General features: G+C 32.3%; 2 protein-coding genes and 1 long non-coding RNA gene across 4 annotated transcripts; all 3 read left to right on the forward strand.

Annotated features, from left to right (window-relative positions):
* The first annotated feature begins 3,307 nt into the window (after positions 1-3,307).
* On the forward strand, positions 3,308-5,086 carry LOC133283665 (ras-related protein Rab2BV-like). Its single transcript, XM_061480562.1, has 3 exons — positions 3,308-3,345; positions 3,457-3,649; positions 4,592-5,086. Exons 2-3 carry the CDS (start codon positions 3,485-3,487, stop codon positions 5,075-5,077), a joined length of 651 nt encoding a protein of 216 aa, XP_061336546.1. The 5' UTR covers positions 3,308-3,345; positions 3,457-3,484; the 3' UTR covers positions 5,078-5,086.
* A 7,976-nt stretch (positions 5,087-13,062) lies between these two features.
* LOC133283705 (uncharacterized) lies at positions 13,063-14,572 on the forward strand. 2 transcript variants are annotated; one of them, XR_009747826.1, is made up of 4 exons: positions 13,063-13,328; positions 13,626-13,702; positions 13,802-13,868; positions 14,300-14,572. It is a non-coding gene; the product is annotated as an uncharacterized LOC133283705 (long non-coding RNA). The 2 variants fall into 2 exon arrangements; XR_009747825.1 differs by having other exon boundaries at positions 13,802-14,572.
* Positions 14,573-16,637: 2,065 nt separating this feature from the next.
* On the forward strand, positions 16,638-20,391 carry LOC133283567 (protein NRT1/ PTR FAMILY 5.6-like). The gene is made up of 4 exons (XM_061480446.1): positions 16,638-16,790; positions 17,863-18,080; positions 18,424-18,971; positions 19,536-20,391. Exons 1-4 carry the CDS (start codon positions 16,643-16,645, stop codon positions 20,389-20,391), a joined length of 1,770 nt encoding a protein of 589 aa, XP_061336430.1. The 5' UTR covers positions 16,638-16,642.
* Positions 20,392-20,514: the final 123 nt, after the last annotated feature.

Raw genomic sequence — 20,514 nt, forward strand, 5'->3', positions numbered from 1 at the left:
ACTTGAAGAACAAAATGTAGGATTAAAATTCAGTTAAAATTACCAACGGATAAAAATTCCGTGGAAATTTTCAACGGAAAATAATTCCGTTGAAATTTTCGACGAAAAAATACTAAAATTCTGTTGAAAAGTATCAATGGAACGAAATTTCGTTGCAATTTTCAACGGAAAATAATTCCGTTGAAATTTTAAATGGAAAAATATCAAAATTTTGTTGAGATTTTCGTCGAAAAATTACTAAAATTCTGTTGAAAGTATCAACGGAACAAAATTCCGTTGGCCTTTTCAATGGAAAATAATTCTGTTGAAATTTTCGACAAAAAAATATCGAAATTCCGTTGAAAGTATCAACGGAACGAAATTCAGTTGGAATTTTCAACGAAAAATAATTCCGTTGAAATTTTCGACGGAAAAATAACAAAATTTCGTTGGAATTTTCAAGGGACAATTATTCTGTTGTAAATTTCAACGGATAAAATTCCGTTGCAATTTTTGACTCATTATCTCTTTCGAGTCATTTAGAAATACACTTTGCACCAACATAAAATGGTCAAAGTAAAGAATCACGCAAGCCCACCCACCTACTCTATAAATTCACCGGTGTAGTCATAGAACTTCTGGGGTTGCTAAAAGGTGGAAATTTCAGTATCATATACTTTAATAATTACATATCACTCATGTTGCCCTTATTTTGGTTGATTTTATTTTTTATATTGTTTAATTCTACTATTGAGGGCTTCCAGCAAGTCTGTGCTTAAGAGGTTTTGTCCCTCATCGGGCTTTAGCGTGTGTGCCATTTATACAATGAATTATGTCAAGGCCCGAGTACTTTTCTTTTGTTTGAAGCTTATTTGAATAAAGATTACAGGGATATGTTAGCAACATATTTACTTTCATATCCATTTTTATGTGAGTACATCTGAGCATCATTTTTGTATACTCATAACTTCATCCATTACTTCAACACTTCTAGTTATGAATAATCATGACTACTTGCATTCTCAGACGAATGTTTCAATATGTATGCACAACACCATAAACAATTATAAATTGTAGCATTCTTGCATAAAAGAAATTATCAACTAGAAAAAAATTCCGTTGCAATTTTTGACGGAAAAATATCAAAATTCCGTTGAAAGTTTCAACGGACTAAAGTTCCGTTTGTACTTTTTTGACGGAAATATTCCGTTGAAAGTTTCGACAGAAAATATCCGTTGCATTTTTCGACAGAAAGAAATTCTGTTTGAATTTTCAACGGAATATTATCCCATTTCAAATTTCAACGGAAAAACTCTGTTGAAATTTTCAATGGAATAAATATTCCGTTGTAATTATCAACGGAATTTGTTGTCCGTCAATAATTTTCGATTACAAAATTATACGATAAATTTTTGACAGAAAATTTTCAACGGTATTTATTTTCCGTCAAAATTTTTGACGGAATTTATTTTCCGTTGCACATTTCCGTCTCAAAATTCAACGGAAATTTTTCCCGTCTCTATTTCAAACGGAACGATATTTTCGTCTAAAATTCCGTAAATATCTTTGACGGAATATTTTCTGTTGATAAATTCCGTCAATAATAGAGCTTTTTTAGTAGTGTAATAACACCTTTTTACATGGCGATCTCAATGAAAAAGTATATACCCCTCCTGGTTTTCCTATTGCAAAGCCTAATCAAGTTTGTCGTTTACAAAAATCGCTATATGACTTGCGTCAAGCCAGTAGACAGTGGCATGCGAAGCTCTCATCATTCTTGCTTTCACTTGGTTATCATCAAGCACAAGATGACCATTCCATCTTAAATTGGTGCAGGTGAACAACTCTTTAGTATAATATCACAAAAAGAAATTGAAATTGAATAAGCATTTTAATTTAAATTCATGTTAATTAAAAGACAAAAAAGGGAAATTGACAACAAATTGGAAGGAGAGAGATTAGGGAAAAATAAAGCAAAATAGGCATATGGGTGAAAATGATTGATTATTTTTTGGTCCTGTTTAAAATATTCAAAACTGAAATATGATGATAATGTTAAGAGTTTAGGTTTTAATGATTAGGTTACATTCAATATTGTATTTTTTAAAGGGTTCCACCCAATGTCATGTCATTTATCCTATTTCACCACTTTAATTATTTGCACCTTCCAGCCTTCCGGGTCTCAATGACAGAGAAAAATAATTACAATTATTTTTCTAAATCATATTAGATAGTTACGAAATAGGAAAGGATTTATTTAAGAGCGGTTATATTTAGAATCTGTTTTTTCTTATTATCTCCTACCGTTATTTTTATTATTATTGAATAAAAATTAAATTAATAATTACAAAATAATATTAAATAAGAGCTGTTGATTTAATTTTGATTTAATAATTATAAAATAATAGTAAGAAATTGTTATTTTTTAAATATAACCTACCTCTTAAGGAATTTCAATGAATGCATACAATTTAAAAACTTAAAAAAAAATTCTTAAAAAGGACCATTTAAAGAGAAGATACCTCGAATTATAACGAGGCGAATGTCAATTGTTATAATTAACGTCTTTAATGATATACAATAGATAATGCAAGGCAGTAACTTTTATTGGCACCTAATCAAATTTTGAAATGAAATAAAATAAAAAAGATTTGATATTTTTCATAGGGATATGACATCGTAACAACCAATTAGTGTTACTATCAATATTACTACCAATCAATTTCACTGTTAGATCAATTATGTTGATCTAACAGTTATATTTATTTCCATCTTTGTATGGTTATGATTTCCCATATTTAATGTGAAAACATTAAATATGAGGAATCATAACCATGCAAAGTGAAAATGAATATAAAATATTAAATATGGAGAATCATAATCATACAAAGATGAAAATAAATATAACCGTTGAATCAACATTATCAATCTAACAGTGAAATTGATTGGTAGTAACACTAATTGTTGTTACAATATCTTTTTCTTTTTTCATATTATAAGAGATAAAATTATCTCTTATACACATAAAAATTATATGGATCTCATTTGAGTTAAGATAATTTTATTTATTGTAACATATAACATTAGAGACGTTAATAACGCTCATACTTCAAAAAAAATAAAAAATTAGAGACGTTAATAAAAAAACACTTAGCGAGGTTCGCGTATCGCATTCCCACATGAATGGCCGTTGGAAGTGCCTTGTCGTCCGTTTATTCTGGTTTGTACCTAATCATTGTGGCCTTTCAAAATGCCTTTTCTTCTCTCTCTCTCTTTCTCTTTCTCTCTCTCCCTCTCCCAACTTTGAATTTTCAATCCCTGTTTCATCCTTCATCGTCACCCACATTGCTTTCACCATCTTTTATGGTTAGTATCCATCATCTCCCTCTTCTTGTTTTTTGTTTTTTTTTGTTTCCTGTCGTGATTATTGACATGTGTACATGATTTTGTGGGAATTTCGAAATGGATATGAAACAGGTCTCGGGTGGTGTCGGGTGTTATAAGCATGGCATACAAAGTGGACCATGAATATGACTATCTATTTAAGATCGTACTCATTGGGGATTCTGGTGTTGGAAAATCCAATATTCTCTCCAGGTTTACCCGAAACGAGTTCTGCTTGGAGTCTAAATCTACCATTGGGGTTGAATTCGCAACTAGAACGTTACAGGTTCGTTTTTTCTTTTTCTTTTTTTAATTTCTTAAATTTCCTTTAACATTATCTATGTTTCTGTTAATCTCCATTTGAGAGACGGAGGGTGTAGTTCAAAAAATTAAATTTCTATAATTTTTATTTTTTTTTGGGGGGATTTTTTTTTATTACCCTCTGTTAGTATGGTGATTGTTGAGAATGGTAAAGAGGGAGCCCAAAATTCTTTAGAATGGATTCTTTCGTCAATGGTCAAGCTACAAACCACAATAAGTGAACCGACACCATATTTAAATACAAAATCTTAAGACTATAGGTCTATTGGTCTGTCACACTTATATTGTCCTCACTTGAATATTTCTGTCAATGATGAACATGAAAATGTTATAAGAACAAGAGGCATGTAGCTTGATGGCTAAAGATAAGATAAAAGAAAATGTTACTTGCACATAAATTTTGTGTACATAATCTCACATAGGGGATGTTCACCATTGAACTTGATGAACAAAAATGGGAAAGAGAAAAAGATAAATAAATGGATGGTGGTGGTGATGAGAGTTATATGAGTTAAGCTTATGTGAAAAGGTTTTATGTGTAAGTAGTACCATTGTAAGACAAATAAGCTTATTAGACATAAAGATAGATAAAAAAATGCTGCCATGAAACCTCAACTTAGAAAATGAAGAATAGGGGTGAATAAATCTTTGTAAGCGGTTTTAGCCTTACTCTTTTTTTCTATATTTAAGTGTGTGGTCTTTCAGTCACAAAGAAACAGATATATGTGATAAGAAAAATTACTTAATACTATGAAGCATGGAAGATACTTTCTTTTTGGAATCTTTTACATGTTCCATGATTTTGTCTATGTGAAGAGTGCGAAGGAACTAACTTTCAAAGACTACACATATATGTTTATGATGGCTGAAGAGTTGATTCCTTGGAATACATGTTTGTTTGACACAGGTGGAGGGGAAGACTGTGAAGGCACAAATATGGGATACTGCTGGTCAAGAAAGGTACCGAGCTATCACTAGTGCATACTACAGAGGAGCTGTAGGTGCCTTGTTGGTCTATGACATAACCAAGAGGCAAACATTTGACAATGTACAAAGGTGGCTTCGTGAACTAAGGGACCACGCAGATTCCAACATTGTTATTATGATGGCTGGTAATAAGTCTGATCTGAATCATCTGAGAGCAGTCTCTTCAGAAGATGCTCAAAGTTTGGCTGAAAAGGAGGGTCTGTCATTTTTAGAGACTTCAGCATTAGAGGCCTTCAATGTTGAGAAGGCATTTCAAACCATTATGTTTGATATATATCACATTATAAGTAAAAAGGCACTGGCAGCACAAGAGGGAGCTTCCATTACTAGCCTTCCTCAAGGGACTACTATAAATGTCTCAAATATGTCAAGTGGTGGGGGCCAGAGAACTTGTTGCTCCAATTAACAGGGTAATTGTGTAGAAAAGGTGAAGATGAGCAAGTTTTCTTAAAAGTATCATTTTGTATTTGAAAACACAAATGACATGAGGAATAGTAGCTACCTTCTGCTAGGAGAGGCATGTTTCTAGTCTTAAACAAACACAACTGAAAATGAAAATATGAGAGTGTTAACAATTTATCTTCCTTGCTTTGGCATGCTGATTCTGAATTGCATGCATTAGAATTTTCGGAGTTTGGTCTTTTAATTTGGTGCAGTCGCAGATTAGTAGCAGTAATTAGAATTGTAACTTTGTAACTGTAGTTTGTCATTATAATTGTCGCTTATTTTGCTCTTATATCTTCCTGTTTATTCTATATATAATATGATTTTGCAAATATTCACAAGAGAAGATTGTATGCAAAGTGGTTTTATTAACAAGAGGCACTAGTTAATGAATTAAAAATAAAAAGTATTAAATGAAAAATAAAATATTTAATGTATTAAAAATTAAAAATAAAACTTTATTTTGGTGATCTTTGTTTCTTTTGGTGAACATTTTTAGAGAGCTTTCTAGCTTAGATGAAGTCGCTACCAATTTGAAAATATTTTCCTTTGATCGACATAAATGGAGGCCTAATCAGAGCATTAGTAATTTAGTAGCACAAAAGCTCATCTTAAATTCTTAACAATAAAACACGTTATTTTGTAATTTATTTTTTTATTAGAAATCTTTTTTCTTTTCTAATTATTTAACAGTTTTTTTTTTTTTTTTTAAATAAACGCATCCAAATCAGAACTGTCTTTTTTTTTTCGGTAAATAGAAACTGTCTTTTAACTTGATATCTGTGACCAAATTTACTCTGGTTTTTCTTCTCTTGAGGATGGTCTCCTAGCAGAAAGTATTTTATGATGTAGGCCATCTAATAAAGTTTTTAATGAATCGGCTTATATAATTTATCTTAGTTTATTATGTAGGCGTTTTGCCTCCAAATAAGTTGGCTATAGTTAAATTATTGTCATGGAATTAGAGTCCTAATTAATAGGGTACCATCACCATGTGGGTTAGTAGTCCTTTGTTATGGTAGTTGTTGTTCATTTGAGTTTTTATCCTGCCTATTACTGTTTCTGCTATATATTTGTAAGATGAAAAGGCCTGTTTTGTGAATCACAAACAAGTATTTCATGATTTCCTTTCAAATTTTTTTGTTATATTCTACAACTTATCTGCACATTCAATTTTAGGAATATTGTTTTAAAGTTTGAACTTTGAACAGTTTCTATCTTGTAATGCAAGTGTCTTCATATATATTATTTTATGAAACATTTGAATCTGATGCCATGCTAAATTAAGATATTAATTTCACTTTCTGCTTCTTTTGGCTAGGACGTTGAAACGGAAGTACAAAAGAAGTTGACAAATCCATTGCTAAAGCGTATAAGGACGGACATTTCAAAAATTTTAACGTGTCGTGTCTGAAACTTATCAATACTTTGACACTTTTTTATACTCTAATACTCATTGTAAAGACTCAAAGGTTAAGTTGTGTTGCATTTTGAGTTCCAATTATTAGATTCGTTAGATTATGATTGTGATTTTATTGAGTTTAACATAAACATTTGAGATATTTTATGTTTCTTTATAAAATTGATGGATACTATGAGTTTAATTTTATTTTTTTGTTAAATTATTGAATACTAAATATAATATACACTTGATAAATTAAAAATATTATATAATATCAAAACGTGTCCTAATGTGTCAAGATTTAATATTTTTTAAAATTAAAGTATTGGAGTGTCATGTCGTGTCATATCCCGTACCTCGTGTCGATGTCTGTGCAAGGTTGGCTAAAGCAAAGGTGAAAAGCTTATCTTTTCAGTTTATTGGTATGCGTTATATTTTTATTATATTTTTATTTTTTATATTTATTTTTTATTTTAATTTCTTAAATTCGTCATAACAGTCAATTCAACATAGTCATATAGGGACATAGGGTGATAACATAATTGAATTTTTATTTTTTGAAATAGATAACACAATTGATTTAATAATTAATTTGGATAGACCCAGTGGCCGAGTCACATACATGGTGGGTGTGGCCTCAGTCTGGACTAAATTTTAACAAATTATACTTATTATATATAATTATATAATTAATTATAATTTGGCCCGAGTTAAAATTATAATTTGGCTCGCGCTACAATTTGTAATTTGGCCCTATCTAGAACTTAAAATATTTTTGGTAAGAGATTTGGGTAAGTTGTATTAGATTACGTGTTCATTTTTCACTTATATAAAAAAAAAAAATTTTAGTAAAATTAAAAATATTTAATAAAATTATAATTCTTCTTGGTATTGCTTGCTCAAGTGCTCTGTATTTAATATAGTTTAAATAGGAAGAGTTATATTGACAAATTTTTTATTTACAAACTACACTATGTACTCCTGAAAGTACACTAGGTTACACTATGTACTTTCGGGAGTATATAGTATAATTTGCAAAAATTTGTAGCAAAAATTTATAAACAGATTATTCCCTAATTTAAATGTATTATTATATGAAGTAACTAAAAGATTGGTTGATTTGTGACAATGTTTTAACACTACTTATAAGAAAGCAATATTTTCCTATTAGTAATTCCAATATTTGTGATAATCTCCACTTTTTTTTCATTTATAACTTTAATGGGAGAAAAATTACTGTCCCGGTATTGTTCGGACTCAGACTAGTAAAAGACACTTTCTATCAAATGGCTATAAATTGGGTCCCGTAATCGTACCCTAAACTAGCTAGGTGCTATTTTTATTTTATTTTTTAAATATTTCAATCAATTTTATTTTACAATTCTGAGTGGAGTTCAGAATTAAAATTTTAAATTCATTTCAAAAATAATTATTAAAGAGAATTAAACCCATTCTCTCGTAAACTAGGTGCTATTGTGTGCACTATCTGCTACCAATGCTTGCACTATCTGCTACCAATGCTTTTGTCAAAGCTTTGAATACACGCCACCAGAATAGAATTCCCAAAGTTATACTTTTTTATAATAAAGTTGTCTCACCTGCTTAATCAAGATTGATACCAACTCCTTTTGCCTTGGACCATAAAATAATTAACACACAATAGTATGCAATTATTTCAAGAGACGAAGAAATTCTGGTTGATATTCCTCAATCAAGTATCAATTTGAAACTCATATAGTCGTATATATATTTAAGAATATTCAAGTAACAATGGAATAAAAAACAAATATACAAATTAAATAAAGAGAAAAATATTTTTATTTTTGCTACAGAAATTTTTCCCACACTCACATAAAAGTGAATGACCTTCATTGTAAAGAAAAGAGAGAAAAAAAATTAATAGAATATAGTGTAGCAAAGAAATTTTTTTTAAGCAAAAACAAAAATAATAAACCCAAAAATAAAACCAGAATATTATTAAAAAGAAATTTTTGTGTGTATCTGTTTTTTGTTAATAAGATTCTTATGACATTTGAAGTAGTGTTTTCATTTCTTAGACGTTGATACATGTTAATAGGGATGTGAATGGGTTGGGTTAAGCAGATTTTTACTTAAATAGATTAGATTTGTATATAATATTTTAAGTCGTGTCTAGTTTGTTAACTTAGACTAAATTATAAGTCTGACTTATTCTATATTTTAAAAACAAAAGGTCTGATTTAGACCTATTAACCTATTTAAACCTATTAGAAATTTTAGATGTAAAAAGTAAAATAAAAAATTATTTTATTATTCAAAATTATTTGAATAATTTTTATTTAATTTAAAATAAATAATTTGATAAGCCTTGTAAAAAAATCTATGGCCTTCTTTTTAAATTGGTTTTTCAAAAGGCTTTAACTTGTTCTTTTTTACTATATAAAATAAGGGGTTTGTATTTATTATATAACATGACACAACAAAGTTTTCTATACACACAACATTTTGTGGGGCTCACATTGTTTGAAACAAAAAAAAAAAACTACGACATGCAAAACGAATCTCTATAACGTTACACAATCACTTTTTCCTACAACATAACTCTTATAAAACCTATAAAATAAATCAAATCTGATCAGATTTAAGCAAGGCCATAGACTCTTGACACCATTTGTCTCATTTACTCCCCTAGGTTGTCAATAGATATATATACGACATGCAAAACGAATCTCTATAACGTTACACAATCACTTTTCGTATAACATAACTCTTATAAAATCTATAAAATAAATCAAATCTGATCAGATTTAAGCAAGGCCATAGACTCTTGATACACCATTTGTCTCATTTACTCCCCTAGGTTGTCAATAGATATATATGTGTGATGGCCACTGCTATGTTGAAAGTCTTTGGTCCCGTCGGTGACGGTTGCGGCGTGCTAATCTCTTCATAAATAAATAAATAAAGAAAAAGCTTACCAAAAAAATAAAATAAAAAATAAAGAAAAACTCCCGGTATCGTTTTTAATCATATCTAGTAAGGCAATGTTGGTCCACATTCTACTAACAAAGTTATTATAATTAGTTAATCATTCGAAAACAGAATATTATGTGTGAACCTCATTGAAAATTTCTTTTTTTATGGCCTGGTGCTGTATTAGTATTTCTTTAATTAAGAAACTAGTATCCATCGGTATCATATAATTTATTCGGGTTGCAGTGGATATCATTTAAAAGACACAAGTTGCATATTTTAGTAACTTATTCGGTATCATTTACACGTCAGCGATGTGATCGGGAAGAGAAAAAAAAAAACTTTTTCAGATTTACACAAAATATAACCGGTCAGACTTTGTGTAAATCAGCTAAAAGGACATAAACTTGTGTCGTTTAAAATGATATTTATTATTCCCAATTTATTTTTATACTCCCAGTTCTAAGATTAAGAATACATTTGATTGTCAACAAAGTCGATCTGAGTTCCAAATATTTTGGAGATAATGCTCAATTATCTGTTAATATTGTATTATTATCTATACTATTATAAAGATTTTCGAGTTTGATCATAATTTTTAAATATCATTATTACTTATATATAAAAAATATATACAAAGAAATTTTTTTTATAAAAGCTTCTGTTATAATTACTTTTAAATGCTTCTTTTTTTTTGGTAAACTTTTAAATGCTTCTTTTTTTTTTTTGGTAAACTTTTAAATGCTTCTTAACTTCTCAATTTGTGATTACATTTTTTTAAGTAAAAAATTATATTTATAATGAATTCTTCAATATTACTGATTTTCATTTTTGAAAAAAAAAATGTAGATTGAACAGTAGGTAATACCAATGGATACACGAAAACACGCGGAGGTATTTTGGCCGGATTTTCGGAAAACTGAATTTTTCTAAATTTTAAATTTTCGGATATTATCGTAAACTGAATATAAAAATCATATTTTTGAAAATCAAGATTTTCGGATAAAAAAAATTTCTCCTCTACCAAACGTCCCCAAATAATGCGGAGAATTCATTATTTGTTATTTATAGGATTCATTTCCTCTGTTCAAATCATTTCAGAACTCAGAGAGAAATATAAAGAGTGTTTTCTAGTGTTATTTTAAATGAGGCGTATTCTCCTAAAAGATGGTGATATTATTCTCTTCTTGTATTGAGATATTAATTTAACTATCTACAATATGTTCCAACTACATAATGAGCTAACCGTTTGAAGGGAAAAAAAGAAACACAATATGCAGTCTAGGGTGTGTTCACTTGTGGATGATGAAGATATAATATCATGTAGGTATAAAGTGCCGTGTGTTATATAATCAGAACTGACAAGAGCTGAAGATGCAAAGTTTATAGTCAGAACAGCATATATGCCAAAATTTGAAAGATAAGTGTTCAAAACTTGAATCTGTTTTGTAATTTGTAAGCTAAGATGAGAGCACTTGTCTCTGGTTACATTACTTTTTTTTTTAATTTTTTATTTATTGCTAATTACAGTTCAACTGATAGCATCAAAACGTTCAATTTCTTTTTGTTTGAAAAAGAACTGAAACATAATCACAACTAAGGAATACAAACGTTCAATTTCAGTATATATACAAATGCACGTTCACATCTGCACACTCTAAAATTTCACATAAATAATCGGAGTCTACTTTAGTTTATGGGTGGATCAGATGTCCTATTATAGAATATACTACAATTCATTTTTAACTATGCATATAATTTTAATATTAAAATTATTTTTTTAATTATATATTTCCTGTAGTACATAGTTAAAAATGGTTATAGGAATGAACAGTATCGTTCCTGCAACATGATTCTTATATTTTCATTAATTTATTTAGTGAAACCCACACATTATTTTATCTAGAACCTCACTTGAGTCTCCTTAAATAATTTAAGTCCACTTTTTATTTAGTAAAATCCATGTAAAATTCACCGAATAAGATAAATTTGTATTGCTAAGAGTATAAAGTATAATACTTTTAATTAAAATGTGGTTTTGACGTATCCCCGATGGTGGTTTACCGTTGTTAAAGTTTTTTCATGAAAATTTTAGGCATTCATATATCCTTTTTATGTGGTTTCCCAATTTACCAGTAACATAGAATTCCTAGTTAAAATAATTATAAGGGAAAAGAGATGTTGTGTTTCAAAAGATGAAAAAGGGGTCAAGATGCGTAGGTTTTTTATGAAAAAAAATTAGTCTCTTTCTATTCACTTCATGCAGAATAAGGTTCTTGACAAAAGTAAAGTTTAATTTGTAGAGAAAGGCGAACATATATTTTTTATGTCTTTCATATTCGACAGTTGTTTCCACCATGCACCAGCAAAAATTTTGCATATCTCTTCCAGGCTTTCATGATTGAAATATTTGTTTTATTCCCTTCTAACAAGGTGTGATTTTTTTGGGTAAAGCTGGGAATAGTTTATTTGCACTATAAAAATTTTAAAATATAGTTATTGTAATGTTATATTTGAACTATAGTTACTTCTTTAGTTGAGGAAATTAAACAAATGTAATTATTAATTATCGTAAAGTGTTAATTCAATTCAAAAACTTAATTTTTTAAGTAAAAGTCATATTAATAATTTTACATATTATATATCTAACACACTCATGTAATAGTTAGAAATTGACAATCACACAAATCGAATAAAGAAAAAGAGAAAAAGAGAGAGAATAAACACAGTGATTTATTTTGGTTCATCCAATTTAGGCTACGTCCAGCTTGTCTGTACTATATTCACCTTACCGCTACTCGTTACAAGTCACTCAGTGTATTATATTCACCTTAACGCCACTTATTACAAATCACTCAGTTTACAAGAAAAATATAAATAGGATTAGAAAATCCTAACAGCAGCTATTCATGGGCCCAAGCCCAAATTACTAAGAAAATTACAATAAATCAGAGGCTCATTACAGTACCTAGCCTCTACGGACCCTCATCAGCATGTGAAAAATGAGTCATACCCAGTTGTCTTTCTGCTAACCCCGACAACTAGGGTCCTCGTCAGCATGCGAAGTATGAGCCATACCCAACAGTAAAATCACTTTGACTTGAAGCATAAATAATGTATATATATATATTTTTTGGTGCTGATGTTAACTTAATTTTTATTTTTATTTGAAAACAGAAATACTTTGTTTACCAAAAAAAAAGAAAACAGAAATACTGATGATCGATATAATAGCCTATCTTAATTAATTAGTAAATCAAGTGTAATTAATTAATTAAACATGTTTTAGTGAGTGAAATTAAGTATAAGGCTTAATTAAATGAATCTGAGTCACTTTGGAGTTAAAAAGTGTACTCAGTGAAAATTAAGGGGTATAAATGGGTACTGGCAAAAGTACCCAAAATATAAAAATAAAAATAGTAACATCCCTAGAATAATATTCCAGACTTTTGGGTAAAGTTTGGTAATTATTGGAGTTGAATAGATAGACGAACCAATACCCGCTTAAAGCCACTTAACCTATGTTAAGTGACTTAAGCTACCAAATGACCCCCATTTCCCCCAAGTCCCGTCGCCAGAAAACAAAGAGAAGGAGAAGAAGAAGGAGAAAGAAGAGGAAGGAAGGGAGGAAGAGAGAGAGAGAGATCAAACCTTGATGGTTTTGGATGATTCAAAAGCCTAAATCGCTTAGAATCTCGCCCTCTTTCATAATCCTAGCTTTGTTTTGAGTGGGGAGCATTGTGGAGAGAGATATTACCTCTCAAAAATTCGGCCCTTTGGTGAAAATTGGGGTTTTGAGAGTTTCTACCTCCATTGAAGCTTGAGGAGCCATCAATCCTTGGTTGTGTGACCATTGGTGGTAAGATTCTAACCCTTGAACCTCATGATTCCTTGAAATTTGCATGAGTTAGGGTTTGTGAATAGTAAATTGGGATTTTTATGAAATGTAGTTGAATTAGCTATGTTCTAGGAAGAATGGAGCTTAGAGCATGTTATGGAAAATGCTAGGAATGTCATTTAATCGGTGGAAATGAGCCTAGATAGTCATTTGATAATTGTTCATAATATTGGAAAATTCATGCTTGGATTGGTTAGTATTCTAGCATGTTGAACAATTAGTGAGTTGAATGATTGATTGGATCCTTGTGATGTCTAGGATTGAGACATTTGGACCAACCGTGAGTGATCAACCATTGGAGCAAGCTATGGAGCTTGAATAGCTCATTGGAATTGGTAAGCTCATACTTGTGTTGTGCTTTGAATTGAGTAATTGATGGTTGATTGTGAAATACTCTTGGATGCAATGTGTTGATTGCATTACACCATGTGTAGGTGTATGTTTGTAAAAGTTGATTGCTGAAACTGTTGGTGAAGAACAAAGGTTGACTGAAGCATTGAGGTAAGCCTTCGGACCTTGGGTGTAATTCCCTTGACTGTTCTACCAAGCCCTGAAAGGGTAGAGGTTGTGATTGTGTATATAAATGCAATAAAATAGTGTAATGCTTTGTTATACGTATGTGTATGCATTTGGTGTGGCATAGGATGGTGTTTCCCTATGTGGGTATGTTGCATGACGATGCGTAAATCATACATGGTAGTTAGCTGGCCAGTAGGACTATTTGCATCTGAGTTTCCTTAGGACAGCTTGAGAGCTCGAGGGATTTCTCCTGGAGATGTATTGCACTTTGCATAGATATGTATTTACTGCATTATTATTGTTATCGCTATTACACTGATATGGAACTGTGGGGTGGAGAGATGCTCCAAGGACCCCTGGTTTACTGGATATATTCGTATATCTCACCCCGTGTTGTGGGGACCCCCTTTCAGGTAAGGATGCTGCAGGAGCCTCTGGTGGCAAGTGGCCATATCTGGATTATGCATGAAATGTGGCATTTCTTTTGAGTTTATGCATGCCTTTTGTAGTTGACATGTATAGGATTTTATTTTGAAAGCCCATGGTCATTTGTATATCTTGATTCATTGGATGAACTTAGCCTATGCTCATGCCTTTGGTTACACCTTTTGTTGATGGGAGCCAAGGGAATGATCATAGTGTTTTGTAAGCTAAGTTCTATGATTTGTAAATGATATGTAATGTAAATGATGCCTACTTGAAATTCAATATATGCATGCTTGTTATGTATTGAGTTGTTGAATTGGTTGGGCTGAAAATCAATTAGGTACCCTTTTGTTTAAACTGGTAAACGATGAGAAAACAAAGGTCATGCTGCCCAAATTCTAGCTAAATCTCATGAGGAGAGGTCGGATGAGTGCTAGGATTTAGTTTTGGGGCATGGACAATTAGGGTTTGTAATGGGGATGCATTTTCCCCTAGGCTTGGACTTGAGAAATGTGGGAATTGGAATTCCCTGGCAGCGCGCTTAAGCGCCCAGGAGCGCGCCCAAGCGCCCTGCTGCCCCTGCGAGTGCCAATGCATTCTGCCTCCTCGCGCTGGAGCGCCCAAGTGGGGGCTTAAGCGCCCAGGATTGCGCGCTTGAGCGCCCTGGCGTGCGCTTAAGCGCCCTTTGCTGCAGAAAGTTGGGTGGCTTACTGCCCCCTCGTGTTTTAGCGCCCAGGGTGGGGCTTAAGCGCCCAGGGTTGCGCGCTTGAGCGCCCTGGTCCGCGCTTAAGCGCCCTTCGCCACTGAAGGAGGAGATGCTTCTGTCTCTGCGCGCTAAAACGTCCCCGTGGGAGCTTGAGCGCCCAGGATTGCGCGCCTGAGCGCCCTGTTGCGCGCTTAAGCGCCCATCCACACTGGAATGTCTGATGCTTACTGCCTCCGTGCGCTTAAGCGCCCAGATGGAGGCTTTAGCGCCCGATAGCGCGCGCTTGAGCGCCCGGTAGCGCGCTGAAGCGCGCTGGGCCTGTGACCAACACTCTCTTGTGTTGCTTCAAATGGTCCTAACTTGGGCTACAGTGCTCCGATTTGAGCACGGTTTGAAGCCACAGGTAGCTAATGAAGAAACCTACAATACAGTAGAAGATGTGAACTAAATACGAAGTAAATTAATGGTTTAAAAATGGGAAATGAACATGATGTTAAGCTTAATTTATCTGTTTCCGCAAGGTAATATGGTTATGATCACGAAATTGGGTATTATAAGTTCGGTACGTTTTAAAATGAAAAATTTATCCGGATTTTAATTGAACCCATGTGATTGTAACTGCGCTTAATATCATAATGCGATGTTAACAAACCGGTTCTAGAACGGGGTGTTACAATCGAACTCATAACTATTCGGTGGTTTAACGTTAAATTTAGTCTTGTCCTATTTTTATTTTTTATTTTGTATTATTGTTATTATTATTATGGAAAGGTTATACTTACAACCTATTTTCCTTTACAATCTCTTATAACCAATATCTTAATCGTTGATTCCGCCAATCAACGGTTAAGATTTATTACGAATTAATAAATTTTATTTGCGAAAATCTTAACCGTTGATTGACGGAAATCAACGGTTAAGATATTAGTTGTAAAAGGTTGTAAAGAAAAATAAGTTGTAAGTATAACCTTTCCCGTTATTATTATTTTGCCACTTCTATTCTGTAGAGGTAATTCGTTCAGAAACATGCTGGTGGACAATCAGCTAATCCGATCCACTTTTTAAATCATTCTCCTATGTGGGTAATTACTATTATCTATTGGAGTTACTGATATGGGAAAAATTTTATTATTTCTTCTATTATGATATATGCAGACCTTAACCATTATGGGGGAAATACGAGTCTATATAGATTCAGTCTTGTTTGAAAGCAAAAAAGAAAACTTTTTTCCTTTTCTTGTTTACCCAGTAAAATTGTTTCTTTTCTTGTAACGATTAATGACAGCGATTGCTTGATAAACATGAGGTATCTGATTTTGACTTGAGAACTATATGTATTAAATGATCTAGACCATATATGGTACAAGAGTAGATGTGCTTTAAAATTTATCATAAGAATCTGATTCAATTTAGAGAAAGAACATATGGTGCATTTAATAATGAGAGAGACAATGGAATCTATTGTAATAATGAGAAGATAAACCAAGCCAAAGTATTTTACTACAAACCTCTCAAATGTCACTAATGAGGCCACCAACCATAGACATGACCTTCCTTTTTCTTTTGTCTATATAACATACCATCCTAGTGAGGACACTTTTAACTGCATCTTCCATTTGTAAAGATGGAGCAAGAAATGGAGAAGAGAAACCGAGGTAGAAGAGAAGAAAGTGAAGAAGAGAAATGGGTACATGATGCTTCTGTGGATTATAAAGGCAGAGTTCCTCTCCGTGCTTCCACTGGTGTATGGAAAGCTTCTCTTTTTGTCATCAGTAAGATTCCTGTTTACATGAGTTTTGTTTATCATCATTTTATTTCGAGTTTGCAACTAAAAAAAAAAACATTTTCTTTCAAGAATGGTTCATACTCCATTTTTAACCTTCATTAATTCTCACCATAAATTATTAAAATGTGTTCAAGCATGTCAAATAACAAGTAGCTCCTTTTAGATGATTTAGATTATTGTTGGCTACCCATATGCTGCCCAAATCATTTTTTTTTTTGAAATATATCCTAATTATTCGTTTGAGGCGAGTAGGCTGTCCATGTATTCCCACAAACTTCGATTCTTTGAGTCAGTTATGAGACTAATCCGGAAATGGGACAAGTCAAGAATAAAGATTTTAAACCCTTCCCAAAGATAACATGTGAAGATCAAATCGAAGCCTTTCTTTTTTACTGTTCACCTCTCATCACCAACTGACACACGACCATTTTGTAGCAACTAGTTTTTAGTAAAAGGGTGTTAACATAGATTGTCACTGTAGGAAGAAGAAACTGCCAAATGAGCTTCAAAGTAAAAGTAACCCTGAGAGGTGCCACGCTTGGTGAGCAGACTGTGCTCAAGGAGTGGATTGGTTAGGATTGTGTTAGAGTATTAAAAAAAACTATCAAGTAATATGTTAGAGAATAATATAAAAACATTAATAAACGTCACTTCAAACCAAAATATTAAGATGTTAGGTGATGATATTTTTAATATTTTTTATATTATTCTCTAACAGATTGAAAAGTCTCAGATTTGATTCCTAGGTAAAATAACTTGGATCAGTGATAAAAATATTCACACTTTATGTCACGAAAGGAATTAGTCTTATCCAAAATGAGTGGGACATCCTAGAAAAAAAGAAGAAGTTGCATTTGATTATCTCAAAAAAAAAAAAAAAGGTTGCATTCCAAAACTAGAGAAAATTAAAGTTTCCCTCCTTTCAGCCTGATCCTCTGCATAATTTTAGGAAACTTGTCTTCTATTTATTGTTACTCGGTGGTAGTCATAAAATTGTGTAATAAATGTGTTTGATTAATATGAACATAACTTGGTGATTGTGTTTCAAATTGGAGCAGCAATTGAATTTAGTGAAAGGGTAAGCTACTTTGGGATAGGCGCTAATCTTATATCGTACCTTACTAAAGTTATTCATGAAGACCTCCAAACAGCGGCAAAAAATGTTAACTACTGGACAGGAACAACAACCCTGATGCCTCTCATCGGGGCATTTATTGCTGATGCTCACACTGGTCGATTTCCTATGGTCCTGGTTTCTTCCCTCGTATACCTCATGGTAATTGTTCTTTTTCTTTTTTTAAATAAATGTATTGCATATTTTTTTTTGTACATCTAATCTTATGTTGCATAAGAGAAGATCTGTCATGTTGTAGACACACATATGGTAGGATCCGTCATTTATAAAAAAAAAAAAAATGTCACTATTTTCGATGGGTCTATTGGTGATATATGAACACAGAATAAAGCAAAGTTTTATTATTAATATTTTATTTGCAAAAAGATTATAAGGGTAAGGTTATATAACCTGAGTTTGTCATTTTTTTTTATGCATCAAATGCAAGCACTGATATAATGTTGACATGAAACACATTAGTCTCATTTCTAGTTGTCAAATTCAGGGGCTAATCCTGTTGACTATGTCTCAATTCATCCCAAGTCTAAAGCCATGCAACACTAAGATCATATGTCAACGGCCTAGGAAGGTTCATGAAGTGGTTTTCTTCCTTGCCCTTTACTGCATCTCCTTGGGTACTGGAGGATACAAACCATGCTTGCAAAGCTTTGGAGCTGATCAATTTGATGATGATCACCTGGAAGAAAGGAAGAAGAAGATGTCTTTCTTCAACTGGTGGAACTTTGCACTTTGCTTTGCATTGCTGCTTGGTGCAACAGTGGTTGTTTATGTTCAAGACTTTGTCAATTGGGGAGCTGCTGGTCTTATCCTCACTATTCTTATGGCTCTCACTATCATGGCTTTCTATGTGGGGAAGCCTTTTTATAGATACAGGAAGCCAGAAGGAAACCCTTTAACACCAATTTTTCAGGTACTAATTGCAGCCATTAGGAAAAGGAATTTAACCTGTCCTTCAAATCCTGCTCTATTATATGAAGTCCCAAAGTCAGAGATGTCCCAAGGAAGACTTCTAAGCCATAGTAGTAGGCTCAGGTATCACACATGAACCTTGTCAGATTGACACTAATACCTTTATATTATTAGAATCAATGGAATAACTATAACTATATATATATATAAATGGGAAAAACAAGTATCATGTTGTAGGAAAATTCTCTTGTCATGTTATAGAGACAATAAGTGTAGAATCCACCATGTTTAAAATAAAAAGAAAAAGAAAAAAAGTACAGCACAAATATCGATGTATGTGTAAGAAATTTTGCATTTGTCATGCAACATGACAAATGCAAAACCCTATATATATATATATATATATATATATATATATATATGACAGGATCAATTTACACTAGTATAAAAATAAGAAGTCTTACAAACAATTTTAGCCTTTGATCCGCTTGCATGTAACATGTCACATATCTAGTCAATTAGAGTCACTAGATATAAATAGGATCAATGACTAAAATTAAGAGTGTAATTTACACGTGTATAAAATTATCTTACCCATATATATACTGAATGATTGTTAATTTACCAAGGACAGATCAGAACCTACTAATAGTCATTGAAATTAATACTCATCAATTGAATGTATAGGTTTCTTGACAAGGCTGCAATTATTGAAGAGAAATATATTGAGCAGAAAGACAATCCGTGGAGATTAGCAACAGTGACAAGAGTGGAGGAGACAAAGCTTATTTTGAATATAGTTCCCATATGGCTAACTTCATTAACAACTGGAGTATGTGTAGCACAAGGCTCAACACTCTTTGTCAAACAAGCAGCTTCTATGAACTTAAAGATAAGCAACAGTTTCAGCATCCCACCAGCTTCCATTGTCTCTGCTGCAGCTATTGGTACCTTAATATCTGTCCCCATATACGACAAGATTATTGTTCCAATTCTGAGGAAAGTCACTGGTAATGAAAGAGGCATCAGCATCCTTCAGAGGATTGGCATTGGCTTGACACTCTCAGTCATGGTTATGGTTGTTGCAGCCTTAGTAGAAGCAAAGAGACTAAGAATGGCTGCACATGAAACAGTGCCAAAGACTATGAGTGTGTTCTGGTTGATACCCCAGTACTTGATTCTTGGCTTTGGAGATTCATTTTCTCTAGTTGGTTTGCAAGAGTATTTCTATGACCAAGTTCCTGACTCAATGAGAAGCTTGGGAATGGCTTTATATCTCAGTGTTATTGGGGTGGGAAGCTTCTTAAGCAGCTTTCTAATCATCATTGTGGATAATGTCACAGGCCATAATGGCAAAAGTTGGATTGGTAAGGATACAAATTCAAGTCGTTTGGATAGGTTTTATTGGATGCTTGCAGTCATAAATGCTTTAAATTTGTGTGTCTATCTATTCTTGGCAAAAAGGTACACTTATAAGACTGTACAGAGGAGAGCAATAGAAACTGATGATTGTAAGAGTGATGGTGTGGAAATCATGGCATGATGAGAGCTACTAATGTCTACCTCAATGCTATATTTTCAGCTGAACCATATCTTTTAACATAATGTTCCCCTTATATTTGTTTGAATTTGGATTGCTAAGTTCTAACTAGTTAATAACATAGAT

This window comes from Gastrolobium bilobum, unplaced genomic scaffold (genome assembly GCF_033153095.1).
Source record: "Gastrolobium bilobum isolate Gb01-03AN ecotype WA unplaced genomic scaffold, APGP_CSIRO_Gbil_v1 utg10294, whole genome shotgun sequence".
Taxonomy (NCBI): Eukaryota; Viridiplantae; Streptophyta; class Magnoliopsida; order Fabales; family Fabaceae; genus Gastrolobium; species Gastrolobium bilobum.